The sequence below is a fragment of the Taeniopygia guttata genome, chromosome 28 (assembly GCF_048771995.1).
Source record: "Taeniopygia guttata chromosome 28, bTaeGut7.mat, whole genome shotgun sequence".
NCBI lineage: Eukaryota > Metazoa > Chordata > Aves > Passeriformes > Estrildidae > Taeniopygia > Taeniopygia guttata.
Genome location: NC_133053.1, coordinates 1,127,315 through 1,149,110, shown reverse-complemented (window position 1 = coordinate 1,149,110; position 21,796 = coordinate 1,127,315). Strand labels below are relative to the sequence as shown.

The window sequence follows — 21,796 nt, the reverse complement described above, 5'->3', positions numbered from 1 at the left end:
GCTCCACAGGACCACCAAGAAGGACCCCCGGGGTGGGTGTGGGTGGGAGGTGCCACTCACCCACACAGCCCACGCCCGTGGGGTTCAGCTCGAAGTCCTGGGGGCAGTTGCACAGGTAGCTGCCAGGGGTGTTGACACAGAGCCCGTTGATGCAGTTCACAGGGTCTGCACACTCGTTGATGTCTGAAAGGACGCACAGATGGACACTGAAGGTCAAGGTGAGAGCTGCCAGGAAAGCCCAGCCCAGCCTGAGCTCTGTGCCCAGGTGTATCCCCACCCCAAAGCCCCCCCAGAACACCCCCTGCCCTGTGCCACCCCAGGCACGCTGCCCAGAGGAGGAGCAGGGCCACAGCCAGCTGTCCCTCCTGGACACCACAGGGACCACGGATTGCTTTTGGCTGCCATGGATGGGGCCAGCTGAGCCCAGCAGAGCCCAGAGCAGGGACCCAGGGGCCCTGACCTGTGCAGTTGCCCCCACTCCTGTCCAGCTCATATCCATCGTCGCAGGCACAGCGGAACATCCCGGGCAGGTTCTGGCAGGTGCCAAAGACACAGATGTTCTGGAAGGTGCATTCATCAATGTCTGCAAAACAGGGACAGCTGGGGACAGGCTGTGGCAGGGTGAGGGCCAGGACAGGCTGCTCCTGCTCCCACCTCCTGCCCAGCATGGCCCTGGTGCCATTAGAGACAATCTCCTGGGGCGGCTGGGCCAGCCCACGCTGTCCCACCCTCTCCCCTCACCCCTGTTCTCCTGGTTTTCCATTTGGCAGGAATCCAGGCTCAGCCCAGCCTCTCTGAAGGCTGGGACTGACCGCTGCCAGTGGCAGAGGTGGCACCAGCAGGTGCTGGGTCCGGCTCAGCGCTGGGCCAGGAGGTGACAGTAGAGGACAGAGGAGGGCTCAGAGCCCGGGCACTCACCCTGGCAGGCCTTGCTGTCCTCGGTAGGGTTGAAGCCCATCTCGCACTCGCAGCGGTACCCGCCGGGCGCGTTGAGGCACTGCCCGTTCTCACACAGGTTGACGTTGTCTGCGCACTCGTCCACGTCTGCAGGGAGGGACAGTGTCCACACAGAGCTGGGGCTGCCCTCAGCAGCCCCCCCAGACACCTGTGAGGAGGTGCTGGATCCCTCTGGAGGTGTCTGGCACAGACCAGGCTGCTCTGTGCTCTGGGGAAGCTCAGCCAAGGCAGCATCGAGCAAGGCTGCTGGCTCTGGAAGGTGAGTGTGTACTCAACCCCTGTCTGCCAGGGGTGGGGCTGTTATCTTCTGTTCATTGGGCAATTTTCTTTATCTCTCCCACAGCCAACCCTCCCTCTGTATCTTCTGTTAATGAGCAATTAATTATTAATTATCTTCTGTTCATGGGCCGGGAAGTGTCCCTGCATGGCTGAGAAAATTCCATCATCCATGGGGAGAGGCTCTGCCCAGGGGAGGAGCCAAACATTCCTACCTGGATACAATCTGAGATTTTGGGATACCAGAGCAGCCTTTGCCCACTGCATTCCCAGAGGAGCAGCTTTCTTCCCACTGTATTCCCAGAGGAGCCCAGGCCCATCTCCCCCAGCCCTGGAGCTCCAGAGGAAAACTCCCCCCTTGTGCAGGATCCTGCTCCAGCAGAAGCACAGCTGGCACTGCAGGAGGGCTGAGCCACCCTGGGGTGGGGTTTTTTTTTTTGTTTGTACTATTACATTTGTACTTTTCGTTTTCCTAGTGCAGAACTGTTATTCCCATTCCCGTATCTTTGCCTGCGAGCCTTTTCATTTCAAAATGATAACACTTCAGGGGGAGGGGGTTCACATTTTCCATTTCAGGGGAGGCTCCTGCCTTCCTTAAGCAGACACCCGTCTGTTCAAAGCAAGACAGGGGCTGGTGGCTGTCCCAGTGCTGTTGCTGCTGACCTGAGCAGGAGAAGCCGTCGCCGTTGAAGCCGTCGCGGCAGGCGCAGCGGTAGGAGCCGGGCGTGTTGACACAGTTGGCGTTCAGGTTGCACTTGTGCTCCTCAGTCGCACACTCATCCAGGTCTAGGCATGGATAACGTCCTGTCAGTGCCTGGCCTGGCTAATCTGGAATGACCTTGGGCTCCTGGATGAGCTGGACTCACTTATCATGCAACCACAGAGGGGTTTGGGTGGGAAGAACCTTAAGGGTCATCCAGTTCCACCCCCAGGGACACGTCCCACTAGCCCAGGTCGCTCCAAGCCCCATCCAGCCCAGCCTTGGACAGCTTTTCTTGGCTTTGCCCTGAGCCTGAGCAGCTACAGGGGCACACAAATGGCCCAGAGACTGTCATGAAGCACTTGGATGCTTCAACAGATCCCCGAGAGCCTCTATGGCCATGACCAGGACACTGCTAAGCCACTGACCATGTCACCACATCTGCGTGGCTTTAGATCCCTCCAGGGATGGTGACTGGGCCAGGGCTGGACATTTCCATGGAGACATTTCCTCAGCATCCAACCTAAACCTCTCCTGGCACAGCCTGAGGCTGTTCCCTCATGTCCTGTTGTCCCCTGGGAGCACAGCCTGACCTCCCTGGCTGTCCCCTCCTGTCAGGAGCTGTGCAGAGCCAGGAGGTCCCTCCTGAGCCTCCTTTTCTCTAGGCTGAACCCTTCCATCTCCTGGTGCTCCAGTGGAAGCTCAGCCCAGCTTCCCTGGGTGCCTGCAGAGCACGTGGAGAGGATCCCCCTGCCCTGGGTGAGCACTCACCATTGCACTTGAGCCCGTCCCCGAGCCAGCCCGAGCGGCACTTGCACTTGAAGCTGCCGGGGATGTTGATGCAGGACGCGTGCATGTCGCAGTTGTGGGCCCCAATCTCACACTCATCGATGTCTGCAGAGGAAGGACACCAGGGCTGGCACAGCTCAGCTCCCCCAGCACAGCAGGGCTGAGCCTGGGGCAATCCCACTCCGGGGTTTGGGCTCCCAGAGCTCCCAGGGCTTTGGGGGAGAGGCTGCCCCAGGGGTTGGACCCTGGAGCTGAGGAGCTCAGCCCGGGCAAAGGTGCAGGAGGAAGGGTGTGGGAATCCAGAGCTTCCCTGGGACCCTGGCAGGGGTCAGGAACCCCCCTGGACAGAGCCCCCAGAGACACTGTCTGTGATCTCTGTCCATGGAAAAGAGTTTTCAATCTTACAGGATGAATTACCAGCTCTGAGTGTTTGATATCAGTAATAATTAAGTGTGGCACAGGTGCAAAAGTAAAATTTTAGGATTCTAGATTAGGGGTTCAAAGGGGACAAGATGGAGGAAATTGGGTGTGTCTTGTCCTTTTTCTCCTTCTTCATGCCCTCCATGTTTCACTGTGGTGTTGGCATTTTTCTGTTGGTTCAGGCTGGGGACACACTGTCCAACGTAGGTGACAGATATTGGCACGTTATTGTAAATCCAGCACAGGTAGTTTGTGGTATTTAATGTTTGTACCATCCCACTGAGGGCAGAGCCCCACACGCTGCCCTGCAGGACAGAGCTGCGGCAGGGCAGCAGAACATGTTAGAGATAAACAGAATAAACAACCTTGAAACAGCACAGACCAATTATGGCTTCTGCTTTGGCAGTGGGGCTGACAGACAGAGACTTTTACAATCTGGGAATCATCAATAGCTCAGATTCTGACAGAAGGGCAGGCTCCTGGCGTGGCCATCACCTGGGAACAGGTGGGCTCCTGGCCCTCGCTGCCTGCCCAGCACATCCCACAGCATCCCCCACACAGCACCCTGGGATGGGGCTCTCTCCAGGGCAGCTCTGGGAAGGGTTTCCTGTTTTTTCTCCCTGGCAGCCCCAGCCCCAGCTCCCACCTGTGCAGCCCGTGGTTCCCTTCTTGACGAAGTAGCCCAGCTGGCAGTGGCAGATGAAGGAGCCCTTGGTGTTCTCACACTCGCCGTGCAGGCAGATGTTGGGGTTGAGGTCGCACTCGTTCACATCTACAGGACAAAACCGACCATGGGACACCCCGAGGACCCCGGTGTGGCTCTGGGGACAGCATGCAGGGCTGGGCCACAGCCAGGGCCTCACCAATGCAGGTCTTCATGTCCAGGGATGCCATGAAGCCGTCGAAGCAGAGGCAGCGGTACTCCCCGGGGATGTTGGTGCACTGCCCCCCGTCACAGATGTCGGGGTTGTCCTCACACTCATCAATATCTGCAGAGAGAAGACCAGGCCAAGGTGAACACACTGAGCACGAAGGGGCAGGAGGAAATCCCAAATTGTGAGCGGCTGGACGTGGCAGCGCAAAGCAAAATCATCCATCCAGAAAAATCCTTTCTCTGGAAGGGACTTAAAAATGAGACTCCCTCATCATGGAGCCAACTGTGGGGGACACAGAGGTCCCTGGGGCAGCACCTACAAGAGCCAAGGTGGCCACTGACCTGCACAGGACCTCTTGTCTGGCATCAGGGCGTAGCCCTCGCTGCAGCTGCACTCGTAGCTGCCCTCGGAGTTGGAGCAGTGGGTGTCACAGCCCCCGTTGGTGATGGTGCACTCGTCGATGTCTGGGGACAAGCACACAGCGCCCTGAGCTGGGAGGGACCCACAGGGATCCAGCCCAGCCCCTGGCCCTGCACAGACGAGAGCCCAGGCAGCAGTTTGGGTGGGAGAAGAGGACACAAATCTCCCCCAGCCACAAGAAAACACCTCATTCCTTCTGGCCAGCCCCTGGCAGTGCCCTCACAGCCAGTGACAGCCCCTTGCCAGCAGCACAGGTTCGACTGTCACTCATCCAGGACGTTCCCCCTTTGCTTTACTGTTGCCCTGATTCTTAAAAGTGTTAAGTTTTCTTTTATAGCTCTTTTGAAAGTTTTAAGTTCGCATAAAACTTCTTCAGCCTTCTGATAACGTTTATGTATTTGAGAGTCAGAGGTCCCACACCATTTAATGTATAAATATAATAGTTTATATCTTTTTCTGTGGGTGCAGATAAATGATTGATTGATCTTTGGACCAGTGTGGTTGGAGAGGTGGCAGTTCCATCCTCCAATCCACGGTCACCTTTGGAATTCTATAAATACAAGCTGTTTGAATAAAAATCTCTCTTTTTCTCCTCTGAACTTCCCAAGCCTCTGTGTACTCATTTCACGTCCAACAGAGACACTTTACCCTCTGAACACAACACACACAAGCCCGGGAGGGTTCTGGGCTCATCCCAAGGTTCTGGAAGGACCATTTGGAGGAGCACTCACCGACACAGCCCTGCCTGTCCGGCGTGGCCTGGAAGCCCGAGTCGCAGGAGCACTGGTAGGTGCCGATGACGTTGACACAGCGCCCGTTGCGACAGAGGTTGTCACTGAGGGAGCACTCGTTGATGTCTGAGGGGACAAGAGCACTTGGAGCAGCCAGCCCTGCTCAGGCCATCATCTGGTGCCCACCCCTGGGTGTCCAAACTGGATTTGTCCCACTGGGGAAAGGGAGCGGCAAAATAAATCAACAACAGCAATGGAACAAAACTCTGGGAATGAGCTTGGTCTGGAGGAGCTCTTGGATGAGCTGGACCCACTTATCATGGAAGCACAGAAGGCTTTGGGTGGGAGGGACCTTAAGGATCATCCATGGGCAGGGACATGGGCAGGGACATGGGCAGGGACAGCTTCCCCTAGCCCAGGCTGCTCCAAGCCTTTGGCCACCTCCAGGGATGGGACGTAGGGATGGGAAGGAGATACCCACAGCCCTGAGGAGCTCTCCCTGTGGGACATCCCTGCTGTGCCCCTCACCAATGCAGGTGTTGCCCTCAGCTGTCAGCTCGTGCCCAGGGGGGCAGATGCACTCGAAGCTGCCGTCGGTGTTCATGCAGATCCCGCCCCGGCACAGCAGCGGGTCCCGCTCGCACTCGTTGATATCTACACAGGAAAATGGGATTGGTCCCTTCCAGAGGCTTCTCCATTGGAGGAACATCTCAAAAAGGGGGAATATTACAGGGGTAACAGGGCAGGGACTGCAGGGTTCCAGAACAGGGAATATCACAGGGGTAACAGGGCAGGGAGTGCAGGGCCACAGAACAGGGAATATCCCACAGTTAACAGGGTAGGGAGTGCAGGGTCCCAGAACAGGGAATATCCCACAGTTAACAGGGCAGGGAGTGCAGGATCCCAGAACAGGGAATATCCCACAGTTAACAGGGCAGAGAGTGCAGGGTTCCAGAACAGGGAATATCACAGGGGTAAAAGGGCAGGGAGGGCAGGGCTTGGGTCCCAGAACAGGGAATATCCCACAGTTAACAGGGCAGGGAGGGCAGGGCTTGGCTCCAGTGCTCTCCTGGTTGGAGTCTGAATGTTGGCAAATCCCAGCTTGTGCCTCAACCTCAGCAGAACCCAAGAGCCCCTCAGTGACAGAAGAGAAAGGGACTGGGGTTGGATATATTTTAAAAAAATCCTAATTTTCTTCTCATGTTTCTTTTCCTTGAAGTTAATAATGGGTTATTTTCCCTGATTTGGATAAAACACTGATGAGATTTTCAGGTAAAGAGGGCTAAGATACACCTGAAAATGGGGGTGACAGGTCCCTACCAAACACCCCCAGATCAGTGGGAGCCTGTTTCTGGTGAATCCCAGATTGCATTTTCACTGCTGGAGTTGTCCCCTGCCCCAGGCTGGAAAGAATTCATCCCTCAGGAGGCTGAAGCCAAATTCTTTTGCCAAACACAGGTGGGAAGAAGTTAATCCTTGACCACAGGCAATGACAAAACGTCACCACCCCCTTTGGGGTGAGATGACTCAGCTCCCTGTCACTCAGAAAAAAAAGGATAAAGTGGAATTGGAGAAGTAAGAGTGAGCATTAAATTTAAAAGCAGAACAATGAAATTTATATCCTTCTATAAAGATTAGAAATCCGATGCAAGAAGGCACCAGGTCATGGGTGAGGACTGTGACATTCCCAGTGTCCCAGAAATGGAGCAGGAGGAGGAGGATGATCAGTGGGAGCTGTGGAAACCCACGCTACAAATTGTACAGAAAAGACAAAGCCCCTGCCAGGGGCAGTGATTTATTTTAAAAGAGCACAGAGAATAAAACATGAAAAATAAATAAATTATGTTGAATCATGGCTTGAAGTGGTTTGAAAGTCCAAGCCAAAGCAGAATATTAAGAGCAGGTCAGTCAGACAAGTGAGTCTGGCTGGACAGAGGAGAGGAACGTGGAATGCCAGGAATTAGAGGACAGCAAAAGTCTGGCTGAGCTGTGAGACAAACTGACGTACTGAGGTCACTGATGGGATTTTTTTAAGCTCCAAACAAGAATTATTCAATTGAAAACAGATGAGACTCTGACAGAATAAAAACAAGCCTTGGGCAGACGGGAGGAGCTGTAAGGAACTGTGTGAGGATGAAGGGAGGTTAAAAGGGCAGGTGAAGGGAGCCCCAAGAACTGAGAGGGTGGAAGGGGGCACAGGGTGTCCCAGAGCTCCTCATGGAGAGCTCGATCCATGCAGTGTTTGGGGAGCTGGGCAGCTCTGGCTGTGCCCTCCCTGTCCCAGGAGGGTCAGGAGGTGCCCTTGGGGGCTGAGCCCTGCTCACCCATGCAGTTCTTCATCATCATGAAGCCGCTCTCGTAGCCCTCGAAGCACTCGCACTCGAAGCTGCCCGGGGTGTTCACACAGGAGCCGTGGCCACACAGGTCGGGGGAGATGCGGCACTCGTCGATGTCTGGGGACAAGGACAGGCCGTGGGGCAGGACAGGCCACCAGCAGGGCCAGAGCCAGCGCTGGGCTGCCTGCACAGCACCCAGGGATCAGCAGGCAAAGGAATCCCCCATCCTTGGAGAGGCTGCAGTTCTGCTGCTCCCTGGGGCAGGGCTGAGCCTTCGCCCCACAGGCAGGAGGAGCCTTGTGGAATCACGGAATTCCAGGATGGTTTGGGTTGGAGGGACCTTAAATCCCACCCAGGGACACCTTCCACTATCCCAGGCTGTTCCAAACCCCATCCACCCTGGCTCTGGTGCCCATGGCTCCTCCCCATGTCCCTTCATAAGTGCCAGAACTCCTCTGGGCATCCCCAGCCCGCTGAGCCCCCCAGAAGCAGCAGGAACAGCCCAGAGCGGGGGTCCCTCACCTGTGCAGTTCCTCTCCTCAGCATCCAGAGCAAAGCCATTGCCGCAGATGCACCTGAAGCTGCCGATGGTGTTCCTGCAGGTGCCGTGGGTGCACAGCCCGGAGAACACCTTGCACTCGTTGACATCTGAGGGGGTTCATCGGAGACATCCAGCCAGGGGGGCTCTCCACGAGCCCCCTCAGCTCAAACGGAGAGGGAGCGAGCCCAGCTGGGCCCCAGCAGCCCCCGAGTGCCCCTCACCTTTGTAGAAGGGCCGTCCCGAGAGCACGTCGCCGCGGTTGGCGAAGCCGGGCCCGCGGGGACACAGCGCCTTGAACTCGGCGGAGCCCGCGCGGGGACACTCCTCGCAGTCGGAGCCCCAGGCCGAGCCCACGGAGCAGCAGCACATGTCCATGCGGAACTTGCCGGGCAGCGGCTCCGTGCACTCGTCCTCGTCCCAGCGCATGTAGCACTGCTCCACCCGCACGTCTGGGGACACACGGCGCCTCAGCCCCACCCTGCTGTCCCCCACGGGCGGCTTTGGCCACGGGGCGCTCTCCAAACCGCGCCCACGCGGGAGGGAAAACCTTTACTGGGAGGGGTTCCACAGCACAGCAACAGGGCCAGAATGTGGAGTGTCACAGAATCCCAGAATTCGGGTTGGAAAATGTGGGAATCCAGAGCTTCCCTCTGGCTGCCCTGGGACCCTGGCAGGGGTCAGGAACCCCCCTGGACAGAGCCCCCAGAGACACTGGCTGTGATCTCTGTCCATGGAAAAGAGTTTTCAATCTTACAGGATGAATTACCAGCTCTGAGTGTTTGATATCAGTAATAATTAAGTGTGGCACGGGTGCAAAAGTAAAATTTTAGGATTCTAGATTAGGGGTTCAAAGGGGACAAGATGGAGGAAATTGGGTGTGCCTTGTCCTTTTTCTCCTTCTTCATGCCCTCCATGTTTCACTGTGGTGTTGGCATTTTTCTGTTGGTTCAGGCTGGGGACACACTGTCCAACGTAGGTGACAGATATTGGCACGTTATTGTAAATCCAGCACAGGTAGTTTGTGGTATTTAATGTTTGTACCATCCCACTGGGGGCAGAGCCCCACACGCTGCCCTGCAGGACAGAGCTGCGGCAGGGCAGCAGAACATGTTAGAGATAAACAGAATAAACAACCTTGAAACCAGCACAGACCAATTATGGCTTCTGCTTTGGCTGTGGGGCTGACAGACAGAGACTTTTACAATCTTGGAATCACCAATACCCACAGATTCCAACAGGAAAAGAGCTTTGGGATCGTGGGACGTGACAGCAGCGTGTCACCCAGACCGTGGCACCGAGTGCCACATCCAGGCTTTGCTTAAACGCGGTGGTGCAAGCGCAGGTGGCCCCGACAAAGGGCAGAAGTGTGGCACTGGGGTTTTTTACGGCTGCTGGGCCACGTCCTTAACTCCTGAGGTTGTTTGGCCACTCCTGAAGCCCACCCAAGAAGGAGAATGGTTGGACTTGGGGACACGAAACTCTGGTTCAGCTGTGAGGTTTTTTAGGGTCTTTCAGGTATGACTCAATTCCCAAGAATTGCTGGTGGGGAGGGAGCACCTGGGAGGGCAGGATCTGGGTAGAGGAGGTGTCCTTACCCACACAGGTCCTGGCAGTGCCATCCAGGGTCAGCCCCTCGGGGCACTCGCAGCGGAAGGAGCCGGCCGAGTTCACGCAGCGCCCGTTGGGGCACACGCCAGGGAACACCTCGCACTCGTTCACATCTGTGGGGTGGGACAAGGGGGGGGATGGCTCGGGGACACGGCCAGGGGGGCCTCAAGGGGCTCCTGGAGGAGCTGGGAGGAGCCCAGAGCTGCTCACTGGGCTCCAAGTGGCAACTTACCCAGGAAAACAGGGCAGAAATGGAGCCAGGATCTGGGCACAGACACATGGACAGACAGAGAGACACACAGACAGACAGAGAGACACAGACACAGACACACACAGACAGACACACAGACAGACAAAGGGCCAGAGAGTGGAGATCCCCCCACAAGACTCGGAGAGGCAGGAGAACAGCGATCACATTCCCAAGAAGAGCAGTTTTCCGTCCCTGCAGCACTTTACCTTCACAGGTGACCCCCTTCATGCGGGCGTACCCCCGGGGACAGGCGGTGTCTGCAAGGGACAGGGATGTCAGCATGGAAACCCTTCCAGCATTCCCACAGAATCATGGAATATCCAGAGCTGGGAAGGACCCACAGGATCATCCAGCACAACTCCTGGCCCTTCACAACACCCACCAACCCCATCCCGTCCCTTAAAACAGCACAGACAGATTATGGCTTCTTCTTTGGCAGCGGGGCTGACAGACAGAGACTTTTACAATCTCAGAATCATCAATAGCTCAGATTCCGACACTCACCGATCTCGCAGCGCTCGCAGGGGCTGCCCCAGGCTGCGCCCAGGGTGGCACAGCACTCGGATTTCAGCGTGGCCCCGTTGATGTTGACCTCGCAGCGCCCGTCCTGGATGTTGAGCCAGCAGGTGCCCTTCATGCTGTCTGCAGGGACACAGCGGGGGCTCAGGGGCTGCCCCTGCCCCCTGCCCAGGGCGTGGAAGCCCTGAGAGGAGCTGTCCTTCCCCACTGCTCCTGGGAAATGTCCTTCCCCATCCCTTAGGATGTGGCTGTTCCCACAAACCGGGCTGGTCCCCAGAGCCTTAAGACCCCTCCAGTGCCACCCCTGCCATGGGGACACCTTCCCTGCTCCCAGGGTGCTCCAGCCTGGCCTTGGACACTGCCAGGGACCCAGGGCAGCCACAGCTGCTCTGGGAATTCCATCCCGGCCGGGAATTCCTCCGCAGCATCCCATCCAGCCCTGCCCTCCGGAATTGCTGTCCCTGGGCCAGCCCGGGTGGCAGCGCAGGGTGACACTAGCAGTGCCACCCGGCCCTGGCAGCAGCCAGCCCTGCTCACCCACACAGATGGTGCCACTGGGGTCCAGCTTGCTGCCCGGGGAGCACTCGCAGGCGAAGGAGCCGGCGTTGTTCCGGCACAGCCCGTTCACACACGGGTTGGACGTGCACTCGTTGATGTCTGCGGGACAAGGGGACAAAGAGGGCAGTGACAGGGACACGGCCTGGGGGGACAGAGACTGGAGGAGGTGAGAGCACAGAGAGTGAAGAATGGTGGGTTTAAATTGGATTTTTACATTGATTTAGATATAATAATAAGAGATATATATAGGTTTAAGAGACGTTATAATAATAGTTTAAGAGATAAATATATATTTATATATATTTATATTATATATAAATATATTCTATATAAGTTTAAGAGATGTTAAAATATCTATAAATACATATATATAAACTATGTAATATATAAATATATTGTGATATAATATGTGCTATAGAACATAAAAATATTATATAATATACCAATATAATTTATATCATAAATATATATAATACATGGTATGTTGCTGATATTATATAATATAAATGATATATATTATATATTATATATTATTATATATAATATATAATATGTCTATAATTATATATTATTATGCAACTATATATACAATATATTATATAGTATCTATTATATAGTATCTATTATATATTATATATTATATATTATATATTATATATTATATATTATATATTATATATTATATATTATATACTATATACTATATATTATATTTATATTACAGAACAATACAATATAGAATGTAAGAAATACTACATCATATATTACATAAATAATAAATTATAAATTATATATGAATTCCATATAAATATATAAATTATACACATGTAATATAGACATCCCTAATAACAATATAAAAAAATGCAAGATTTTAAAAAATTATTTGGACCGAGGGTGGTTGGGGCATTTGTGTGCAAAGTGCCAGTTCTCAAATATTTGAGGCCTCTGCGCACAGGAAACCATTTCTCTCCCTCCAAATCACAGCCTTTCAATCAAATTCCCCAAACCTTGCAATTTTGGTCAAGCCTCAAGCTCAAATTTTGCGGCCCTGGAGGAAATGGCTCTGGTTTCCCGGCTCAGATGTTTCGGCTGCCCGGCCCCGTTACCTTCGCAGGTGTCGGTCTCGGTGCGGAACACGAAGCCCTTGGGGCAGGTGCAGGTGTAGCTGCCCGGGGTGTTCCTGCACAGCCCGTTGTCACACAGCAGCCGGTTGACGCTGCACTCGTCCACATCTGGGGACAGACGTGGCATCCGTCAGCTGCTTCGGGCTGGGAAGGGTTAATTTCCCCCACACAGTCGTGGAGCATTGATCCAACCCCGGTCTCTGCACCCCAACAATCCATCCTGTTCCAGAGCGCTGTCCCAGCGCTCCTGCAGCTCTGGCAGGGCTGGGGCTGGGACCATTCCTGGGGGAATTCAGTGCCCGGCACCCTCAGTGGGAAGAACCTTTCCCTGATCTCCAGCCCAAATCCCAGGACCTTTCCCTGATCTCCATCCCAAATCCCAGGACCTTTCCCTGATCTCCATCCCAAATCACTAAACCTTTCCCTTATTTCCATCTGAAATGCCCTCAACCTTTTCCTGATCTCCATCCCAAATCCCAGAACCTTTCCCTGATCTCCATCCCAAATCCCCGAACCTATTCCTGATCTCCATCCCAAATCCCCAAACCTTTCCTGATCTCCATCCCACGCCCCTGGCACAGCTCCAGCCATTCCCTGGGCCCTGTCCCTGCTCCCAGAGCAGAAATCAGAGCTGCCCCTGCTCTCCTGGAGGCGTTGAACACCTGCCCTCGGGGAGCACGGAATGGATTCCCTGTTCTCCTTTCCCCACTGAAGCGTCCTCATCCCAACCCATGAGCTCTCCAGCTTCCACCCTTCCCATTCTCCCCCCAGTTCAACTGCTGGGCAGGATTTGGGTGGTGCTGGAGGTGCTGCAGCAGCTCCTGGAGGTGCCTGGCCCCCCTGCACCCCCTGAGCCCCCCGAGTGCCAGGCCCTGACTCACCCACGCAGTTCTTGCCCGTGGGGTCGGACTCGTAGCCCAGGTTGCAGATGCAGCGGTAGCTCCCCCGCAGGTTCTCGCACATCCCGTTGGGGCAGATGTCGGGGTTCAGGGCACACTCGTTGATGTCTGACAGGGAAAAGAGGCACATGAGGTGGACCCCAGCAAATGCAGAGGCGGAAACCTTCCACCTCCTGGCTCTTCACTGCAGGAATCATGGGGTCCCAGAATGGTTTGGGTTGGGAGGGACCTTAAAGCCCATCTCGTTGCACTTCCACCATTCCAGGCTGCTCCAAACCCTGTCCAGCCTGGCTCTGGACAATCCAAGGATGGGGCAGCCACAGCTTCTCCCTGTCCTGACCCAGCCTGGGGCTCTGAGCTCAGGAGAGAGCTGGATAAGGGGCTGGGATAAGCCCAGTTTAATGTCAAGGGCTCTCAGGTCCTCGTGTGACATCCCAGAGTCTTCTTTATCCCAGCACCGAGCTCAGGCCCTGGAATCACCCCTGGGTTCAGCACCGAGTGAGGCAGAAGGGTGGCAGCCAGGTGGGCACCGTCCCTTCCCTGCAGCAGCATCCCTTCCTCTGCTCCTTTGGAGCCAACCCCCGGTGCCAGGGCAGAGATTCCCCCTGGCAAGCCCCAGCCTCGCCCAGCCCAGCGCAGTCTGTGCTGGCACCGCAGGGTCCCCGCAGTGCCAGATGGCCACAGCTGCCCAGGCACTGCTGGCCTTTGTCCCCACGCTCTCGGAGCGGGCCTCCATCCAGGGAAACTCAGCCTGGAGAGCTCTGAGTGCAGCCAGGCAGGGCTGGAATGACCAGAGCATGGCCTTGCTAGAGAGAGTCTCATCATTCCCACGGGACTGCCTCCGGCCAGGACACGGAGCCCTGGATGGGAGCCCAAGGAGCCACCGGGGCTTCGCCTCTGGCTCCTTCCCTCTGGAAGGCTTGGCAAGGCCGTGGCTGCCTGGCTGCTCCGTGCTCTCCCTGCTGATCCAAGCACTGCCCAGCTGGCACTGGGACCTTTGGAACTCCAAGCAGCCCCTTGGCAGCACGGTTTGTCACCTCCCTCTGCCTGGGACACCCCAAGGAGGAGCTGGAGAGCAGAGGAGGGAAACAACCAGGAGGGTCCCACTGCTCCTTCCCATCACAGCGGGGAGTACAGCCCAGCCTCTCCTGGCACAGCTCCCACCGATCCATCCCCGCTCCAGGAAAAGCAGCTGAGGGTGCTGCGGGATGTGCCCGTGGAATCTCGCACTTCCCTGAGGAATCCTGAATGCCCCTGAGGAATCCTGCACCCACCTCTGAAATCCTGCACCCACCTCTGAAATCCTGCACCCACCTCTGAAATCCTGCACCCACCTCTGCCATCAGCCGTGATCCCGATGCCGCTGCTGCAGAGAGCCTGGAATTCCGCTGGGGACAGAGCACAGCAGAGCCATCAGCGGGGCAGGACACTCCCCACCCACAGTGAGGGGCACTGAGACGAGTGCTCCAACCTGCCCAGGTTCCATTCTGTGTTTGTCAGAGGGCAGCTCTAGGCCCGTTTATGCTCATACAACACAAGCACAGAACCAGCTGAATCAGGAGGGACCCCAAGGATCATCCAGCCCAACCCCTGGCCCTGCCCAGACACCCCAACAATCCCACCCTGTTCCTGGGAGCGCTATCCAAACCTCCCTCGAGCTCTCCCAACCTTGGTGCCACAACTTTGTGCATTTTAATCCTGATACTGCCACTTCCAACATCCCAGCACCAGATCTGGGCACCCACTCTCCCTTTTTTGCCTGCCTGGCACCCCTTTCCCCATTCCTACAGTTCTCCAAGCTGCCCAAACCACCCCAGGAACACCCCCTGAGCACCCCTGGCACGGCCAGGGATGGCCTCACCGGAGTTCTTGGCCGGGCAGGGCTGGCAGGGCTCCCCGAAGCCGTGGTCGGGGTTGGCGCAGCAGCACTCGGATTTGGTGACGGCGCCGGGGAAGGGGCGGGCACAGGTGCCCTTTTTGATGCCCCCGTAGCAGGTGCTGCGCATGTGGGTGTCCACGCAGACCCGGCCGTCCACGCCGATGGCCAGGCCCCCCAGGCACTCGCAGCGGAAGGAGCCCTCGGTGTTGATGCACCAGCCGTTCATGCAGATCCCCGGCGTCTCGCACTCGTCGATGTCTGAGCACGGCAGGACAGGGAGCGGGGTGAGCTCAGGGTGAGGGACACGAGGAGAGAGGGAGGGGACACGTGGAGAGGGAATTGGGACACATGGAGAGAGGGATAGGACACATGGAGAGGGGATTGGGACATGAGGAGAGAGGGATTGGGACACATGGAGAGGGGATTGGGACACATGGAGAGGGGATTGGGACGCATGGAGAGGGGATTGGGACACATGGAGAGGAGATTGGGACACATGGAGAGGGGATTGGGACACATGGAGAGGGGATTGGGACACATGGAGAGGGGATTGGGACACATGGAGAGAGGGATGGGACACATGGAGAGGGGATTGGGACATGAGGAGAGAGGTGGGACACATGGAGAGAGGGTTGGGATGAATGGAGAGGGGATTGGGACACATGGAAAGGGATGGGACACATGGAGAGGGGATTGGGACACATGGAGAGGGATGGGACACATGGAGAGGGGTGGGACACATGGAGAGGGGTGGGACACATGGAGAGGGATGGGATACATGGAGAGAGGGATGGGACACATGGAGAGAGGGATGGGACACATGGAGAGGGGATTGGGACATGAGGAGAGGGGTGGGACACATGGAGAGGGATGGGACACATGGAGAGGGATTGGGACGAATGGAGAGGGGATTGGGACACATGGAGAGGGGATTGGGACATGAAGAGAGGGGTGGGACACATGGAGAGGGGTGGGACACATGGAGAGGGATGGGACACACAGAGAGGGGATTGGGACATGAGGAGAGGGCTGGGAATCACTGAGAAAGGGCTGGGACATGAGGAGAGAGGGCTGGGATATGAAGAGGGGGGACTGGGACACACAGAGAGGGGACAGAACACATGGACAGGGGCTCAGGACACACAGACAGGGCATCAGGACACACAGACAAGGCTCAAATCCCACTGAAAAGAGGCTCAGGACACTCAGAGGGTCAAAGACACTGAGAAAGGCTCGGGACACACGGAGAGAGGCTCAGGACACACAGACAGGGGCTCAGGATATGAGAACCTTCCCCCTTTTTCCCGTTCTCCCACGAAGAGACAATTTCTGGCAGCAGAAATTCAGAATTTCAGGAGCTGCCCGGCCACACCCTTGGATTTCTCAGCCAGCCTTGCCCTGAGGCGCTCACAGGTGCCCAGGAAGGTGGGCAGGGGCTGGGATTGGGAAGAGCCAGCTGGGATTCACTCACCCACGCAGTAGCGCCCATTGGGAGCCAGGACAAAGCCGGGTTTGCAGATGCACTTGAAGCTCCCGTCCTCGTTGATGCACATCCCGTTGAGGCACATGTTGGTGGTGGCACACTCGTCGTGGTCTGGGGGCACAGACAGGACCCTGGAGCTGCAGCAAGACCCTCCCGTGCTCCAAACCCCCCTGTGCCCCATCCCATGGATAAACTGTGGTGGTGGGTGCTGGAGATGGAGGGGGAACCCCCAAGAGCATCAGCTCCACGCCCAGGGTCACCTTTCCTGGTCAGAGCTCATGCCCAGCTCCCCTGCAGCACCTCCTGCTCCAGCCCCAGCTCTGCTGATCCTCTGCACCCCAAAACCACAGGAGCACTGTGGGAATCCAGAGCTTCCCTCTGGCTGCCCTGGGACCCTGGCAGGGGTCAGGAACCCCCCTGGACAGAGCCCCCAGAGACACTGTCTGTGGTCTCTGTCCATGGAAAAGAGTTTTCAATCTTACAGGATGAATTACCAGCTCTGAGTGTTTGATATAAGTAATAATTAAGTGTGGCACGGGTGCAAAAGTAAAATTTTAGGATTCTAGATGAGGGGTCCAAAGGGGACAAGAAGGAGGAAATTGGGTGTGCCTTGTCCTTTTTCTCCTTCTTCATGCCCTCCATGTTTCACTGTGCTGTTGGCATTTTTCTGTTGGTTCAGGCTGGGGACACACTGTCCAACGTAGGTGACAGATATTGGCACGTTATTGTAAATCCAGCACAGGTAGTTTGTGGTATTTAATGTTTGTACCATCCCACTGAGGGCAGAGCCCCACACGCTGCCCTGCAGGACAGAGCTGCGGCAGGGCAGCAGAACATGTTAGAGATAAACAGAATAAACAACCTTGGAAACAGCACAGACCAATTATGGCTTCTGCTTTGGCAGCGGGGCTGACAGACAGAGACTTTTACAATCTCAGAATCATCAATACCACAGATTCTGACAGCACACAACACCCTCATGGAAACACCTCCCCAGCTCTCTCCTTGGGGACAGCCCAGATTCATGCCCCGGGGAGAAGGTGTTCCCAGCTCAGCCCTGAGCTGCTGGAGGCCACAGGACCCTCACCAACGCAGTTCTTGCCGTCGGGGGTGATCTCAAAGCCGGCGTTGCAGATGCACTGGAAGCTGCCGTCGGTGTTGACGCAGCGCCCGTTCCTGCACATCACCCCGTTCATGATGCACTCGTCAATGTCTGCAGGGAAAGCACCAAAAAGTGGGAGCAGGGAGAGACAGGAGCAGTCCCAGCTCAATATTCCCACCATGAGAAACCCAGGCAGGTGCCTTCAGACACAGGAATTCATCTTCAAAAATCCCACTTGGGAAATCGGAATCTTTTCAGCTTGCCAGGCAGTGGGGGAGCCTCTGGAAGCCACTTTGTCAGGAAGGGAGAAAATGAAAATTTCAAAGCTTGGGCACTGCCATGGGAATCTGCCTTTTCTCGTTGTTCCCATGGGGGAACATTCCCTTCCCATCCCTCGTTTTTGGCAGTCCCTCACCTGCAGCAGCCTCCTGGCAGAACAGCCTTGCTGGAAACCCTGCATCCACACCAACATGGCCCAGAATCCCCCCTTTTGCCAAATGAAGATCTCCCAACAGAATTCTGCTCTTGGGGAGGACTCTGCAGGTCCCTTGATTGCCACCAGAACATTTTAAGGAAAGCCAAGGCAGAGGAAACTTCTCCTGGAGAGATCCCATCCCACACCCATCCCTGCTGGGGACTCCTCACTGCACTTCACCCCTACAGCCCTTTTTTGGTGCCAGGGGCTCTGCTGACCCCTCTGCCATGCCCCAGAAAGGGGGGGACAGCCCTTACCAATGCAGGCCTGCTTGGTGGGGGTGCTCTGGAAGCCCTCGTGGCACTTGCAGTGGTAGGAGCCCGGGGTGTTGACGCAGTCGCCGTGGACGCAGGGGCTGCTCGAGCACTCGTCCACATCTGCAAGGGGGGAAACCCCAGCTGTGAGCGCCCCTGGGGCACAGCAGAGCCCAGGAATGGGAAGAGCAGCCTGGAGGAGCTCTGGGAGCTTTGGGAGCAGCCCCTACTCACCGATGCACTCCCCTCGGACGTCCTGCTTGTAGCCCATGTTGCACTCGCAGCGGTAGCTGGACGGGGTGGGGATGCAGCGCCCGTTCAGGCACAGGTTGGTGAAGTGTTTGCAGATGTCGATGGTCTGGTTCAGCGTGGCCGTTCCTGGGGGGCACAGGGAGGGTTGGGGAACCTTTGGGCAAAGCACTGGGAGGGGTGATGGAGCCCTGGGATGTCCCAGGACTCGGGATGGTGGCAGTTCCTGGAGGACACAGGCAGGGCTGGGGAGCCCTGGGATGTCCCAGGACTTGGGATGGTGGCAGGGATGATGCCCCAGGAGCTCTCTGAGGGGATGTCAGAAGGTCCCAGGTGGGGAGCACGAGGCCGCAGTGGTGGTGGGAAAGCTCCGTTCTTATTTGGAGCTTTTGGGAACCGATTTGGGAACCAGGGAGCCATTCCAGACCAGACCCCGCCTCGCTGGATCTGTGTGTGGGCTCAGCTCCTGCCCAGCACCGGTGCCACATCCCAGCTCTCCCCTGAGCCAGGACAATCTGTGTGTCCGGCTGGGAGCAGCATTCCAGCCCTCAGAGGAGGAAAAAGCCGGGAATTACCGATGCTGGAGCTCCCGGGGCCCATCCCGGGCAGCCCCGGGATCCCGCCCTGTCCGTTCGCCCCGTTGGGGCCGATGCCGCCGGGCCCGTTGAGTCCCGGCCCGACTCCGTTGGGCACGAATCCAGGGATTCCCGGGAAGTTCCCGGGGAAGCCTGGCACCACCGGGAGCCCCTCGATGCAGAGCCTGCGGTACTCGTCTGAAAGAAAACAGGGCTTTGCCAGCAGTGCCCGGATCCCCTGCAGGGAGCAAAGGGTGGGTCCCGATGGGAACGGCCATGGGAAATGACGGGAATGGGGCACAGGGATGAGGGGGGATTGAACACTCCTCACCCCACCACACATAATGGGGCGTAAGGGGGTCTGGCAGAGGATTTTTGGGGTGCCTGGCACCGAGGGATCCCTCCAGGGAGGTGCTGTGCCCTGCTCAGAGCTGGGGCTGAAGGAGGGGATGGATGCACAGGGATGTGGCTCCATCCCTGGGCCTCCTCCTGCCCGGGCTCCCCAAGGTGCAGCTGTGCTGGGAGCCAAGGGCAGGAGCAGGAGGAGAACAAAACCTTTCCTGAGTTTTATTCCCCCTGACCGTGGAGGAATAGCCTGGTATTCCAACAGACAGGGATCAATCCTTGCCTCAGGTGAGGCCAGGTAGGAGGAGCAGCACCCCCGGGTGATGGGGTTGGGCTTTTCCCCCAGGTGACAAGGGATGGGACGGGAGGGAGCAGCCTCAAGCTGTGCCAGGGGAGAGTTAGGTTGGATATCAGGGAAAAAATTCCTCTTGGAAATGGTGGCTTTGGCAAAGGAGTGCCCGTCCCCGAAGGGGTTTAAAGGCCATGGGGATGTGGCAGCTTGGGGACAGGGTTTGGTGGCCTTGGCAGTGCTCTGGAGAGCTTTGCCAACCTCATTTTCCAAGAGGTGCAGGTTTAGGGCGCTGGGTTTGAGGGGTGTCACTCACCCGAGCCCCGCACCGGGCACATCTCGGGGGTCTGGCCGATGGCCCAGCAGCGCCCCGAGTCACAGCAGCACTGCATCCTGCTGGCCTGGCCCGGCACGTCCCCGGCACAGCGCCCGCCCAGCAGCGCCGAGAAACACGTGCCCAGGCGCTGGTCTGCGGGACAGCACCCACAGGGGTGGGATGGGGATGGGGTGGGATGGGGATGGGGTGGGACGGGGATGGGACAGGGACAGGGGTGGGACAGGGACAGGGACAGGGATGGGATGGGGATGGGGGTGGGACAGGGACAGGGGTGGGACAGGGACAGGGACAGGGATGGGATGGGGATGGGGGTGGGACAGGGACAGGGACAGGGGTGGGACAGGGATGGGACAGGGACAGGGATGGGACAGGGATGGGATAGGGACGGGGGTGGGATGGGGATGGGGACAGGGGTGGGATGGGGACGGGGTGGGATGGGGATGGGGATGGGACAGGGATGGCAAGGGGAAAGAGGAAGAGGAAGAGGAAGGGGAAGGGGAAGGGAAGAGGAAGAGGAAGGGGAAGGGGAAGGGGAAGGGGAAGGGGAAGGGGACAGGGATGGAGACAGAGATGGGGCCAGGGACAGGAAGAGGGACAAGGACAGGAAGAAGCACAGGGAGAAGGACAGGAACAGGGACAAGGACAGGGAAAGGGACAGGGACAAGAACAGGGAGAGACACAGGGAGAAGACACACGGTCACAATGTGCCACCACCACCACCCTGTCAGGCAGCTCCTCAGGGCCCATCCCAATGGAATCTCTCCTGGCCATCCCCTCTCAGTCTGGCCCCCCTGACCCCATCCCCGGCCCTGCTGGGGAGGGTTTGTGGCTCCTGGCCAAGGCCCAGGGGACCGAGGGTCTCTCACATCCAGCAGGCTCCACCTGGCACCAATCCCTCCAGGAAAACCTGGAATCTTCCCCTCCTTCCTCTCCCACCTTGTTTTTTCTCAAGTCAGTTAATGATGGGGAAAGTCTCCCGGGATGTGGCTGCCACTTCCCGGGAGTGTAATTGGAATTAATTGCCCGGGGCTGTTTGATCTGGGGGCTCTGGGTGCATTCTGCTCCCAGCACAGCTCGGGGACCGCAGGGGACAGTGACCCCAGCTCAGACCAGCAGCTCCTTCCTCAGGCACGGCCCCCACCCCTGCTCACAGCTGGATTCAGAGGGAATTGCTCCTTTCAGGAAACTTTATCCACCCAAAAACACCAGCAGGCACAAAGGCAGACCTGGAGAAGGGGAATTTGAAAGGGGGGATTGAGTGCAAAACTGGATCAGCCCCTAATCCTCAGGAAGGGGAGGAGAAGCCCTGGGGGTGTTTGGGTCCCAGTTTGCACAAAACCCCAGTAAAGCAAAAAATGCTGCAGCAGAGAGGGGAGGGGAAATTCCAGCTGGGATTAGAGAGAGCTCAGAGGTGGGGACTGAGCCCAGAGGGCTCTGGGGGTGAGCAGGTCCAGCCAGGATGGCAGAGCAGGAGGGGGAGGTGGTCCTGCTCATCCTGAGGGGACAGGAGCAATTCCAGGCTGGATCTGGGGTCTGGCAGAACATCCCATGGGGGGTGTCCTGATGCCAGGAGAAACAGGAGAGATTATTCAGCACAGCTAATCCCACAAAACTGGGGTGGTGGGAGCTGTCCTGGATGAGCTCTGAGATCGCTCCCAACCCATTCCATGATTCCACAACCCTCAGATTTCCTTTTTCCTCTTGCTTAGACCAAAGTGGATCAAAACCAGGGCTCTTCGGGCAGGCAAAGCCCTCAATGAAACCCCCCCAACCCTGTCTGAGCCCAGGGCTTGGCCAGGCTCAGC

At 56.9% G+C, this 21,796-nt stretch overlaps 1 protein-coding gene across 1 annotated transcript in view; it reads right to left on the bottom strand.

Annotated features, from left to right (window-relative positions):
• Window positions 1-21,796, bottom strand: part of LOC100224348 (fibrillin-2) — a 71,583-nt gene that overhangs the window by 20,106 nt on the left and 29,681 nt on the right. The window contains exons 9-35 of the mRNA XM_072919490.1: window positions 19,971-20,123; window positions 19,021-19,218; window positions 18,431-18,574; window positions 18,200-18,319; window positions 17,453-17,578; window positions 16,354-16,476; window positions 14,865-15,140; window positions 14,338-14,391; window positions 12,986-13,111; window positions 12,087-12,212; window positions 10,960-11,079; window positions 10,408-10,545; window positions 10,110-10,160; window positions 9,641-9,766; window positions 8,267-8,494; window positions 8,027-8,152; window positions 7,493-7,621; window positions 5,697-5,822; window positions 5,169-5,294; window positions 4,359-4,481; window positions 4,006-4,131; window positions 3,789-3,914; window positions 2,705-2,827; window positions 1,897-2,019; window positions 919-1,044; window positions 461-583; window positions 61-183 (exon numbers count right to left, since the gene is read on the bottom strand). Of these exons, the coding sequence (XP_072775591.1) occupies window positions 61-183; window positions 461-583; window positions 919-1,044; window positions 1,897-2,019; window positions 2,705-2,827; window positions 3,789-3,914; window positions 4,006-4,131; window positions 4,359-4,481; window positions 5,169-5,294; window positions 5,697-5,822; window positions 7,493-7,621; window positions 8,027-8,152; window positions 8,267-8,494; window positions 9,641-9,766; window positions 10,110-10,160; window positions 10,408-10,545; window positions 10,960-11,079; window positions 12,087-12,212; window positions 12,986-13,111; window positions 14,338-14,391; window positions 14,865-15,140; window positions 16,354-16,476; window positions 17,453-17,578; window positions 18,200-18,319; window positions 18,431-18,574; window positions 19,021-19,218; window positions 19,971-20,123 (3,609 nt within the window). The remainder of the gene's footprint in view (window positions 1-60; window positions 184-460; window positions 584-918; window positions 1,045-1,896; window positions 2,020-2,704; window positions 2,828-3,788; window positions 3,915-4,005; window positions 4,132-4,358; window positions 4,482-5,168; window positions 5,295-5,696; window positions 5,823-7,492; window positions 7,622-8,026; window positions 8,153-8,266; window positions 8,495-9,640; window positions 9,767-10,109; window positions 10,161-10,407; window positions 10,546-10,959; window positions 11,080-12,086; window positions 12,213-12,985; window positions 13,112-14,337; window positions 14,392-14,864; window positions 15,141-16,353; window positions 16,477-17,452; window positions 17,579-18,199; window positions 18,320-18,430; window positions 18,575-19,020; window positions 19,219-19,970; window positions 20,124-21,796) is intronic.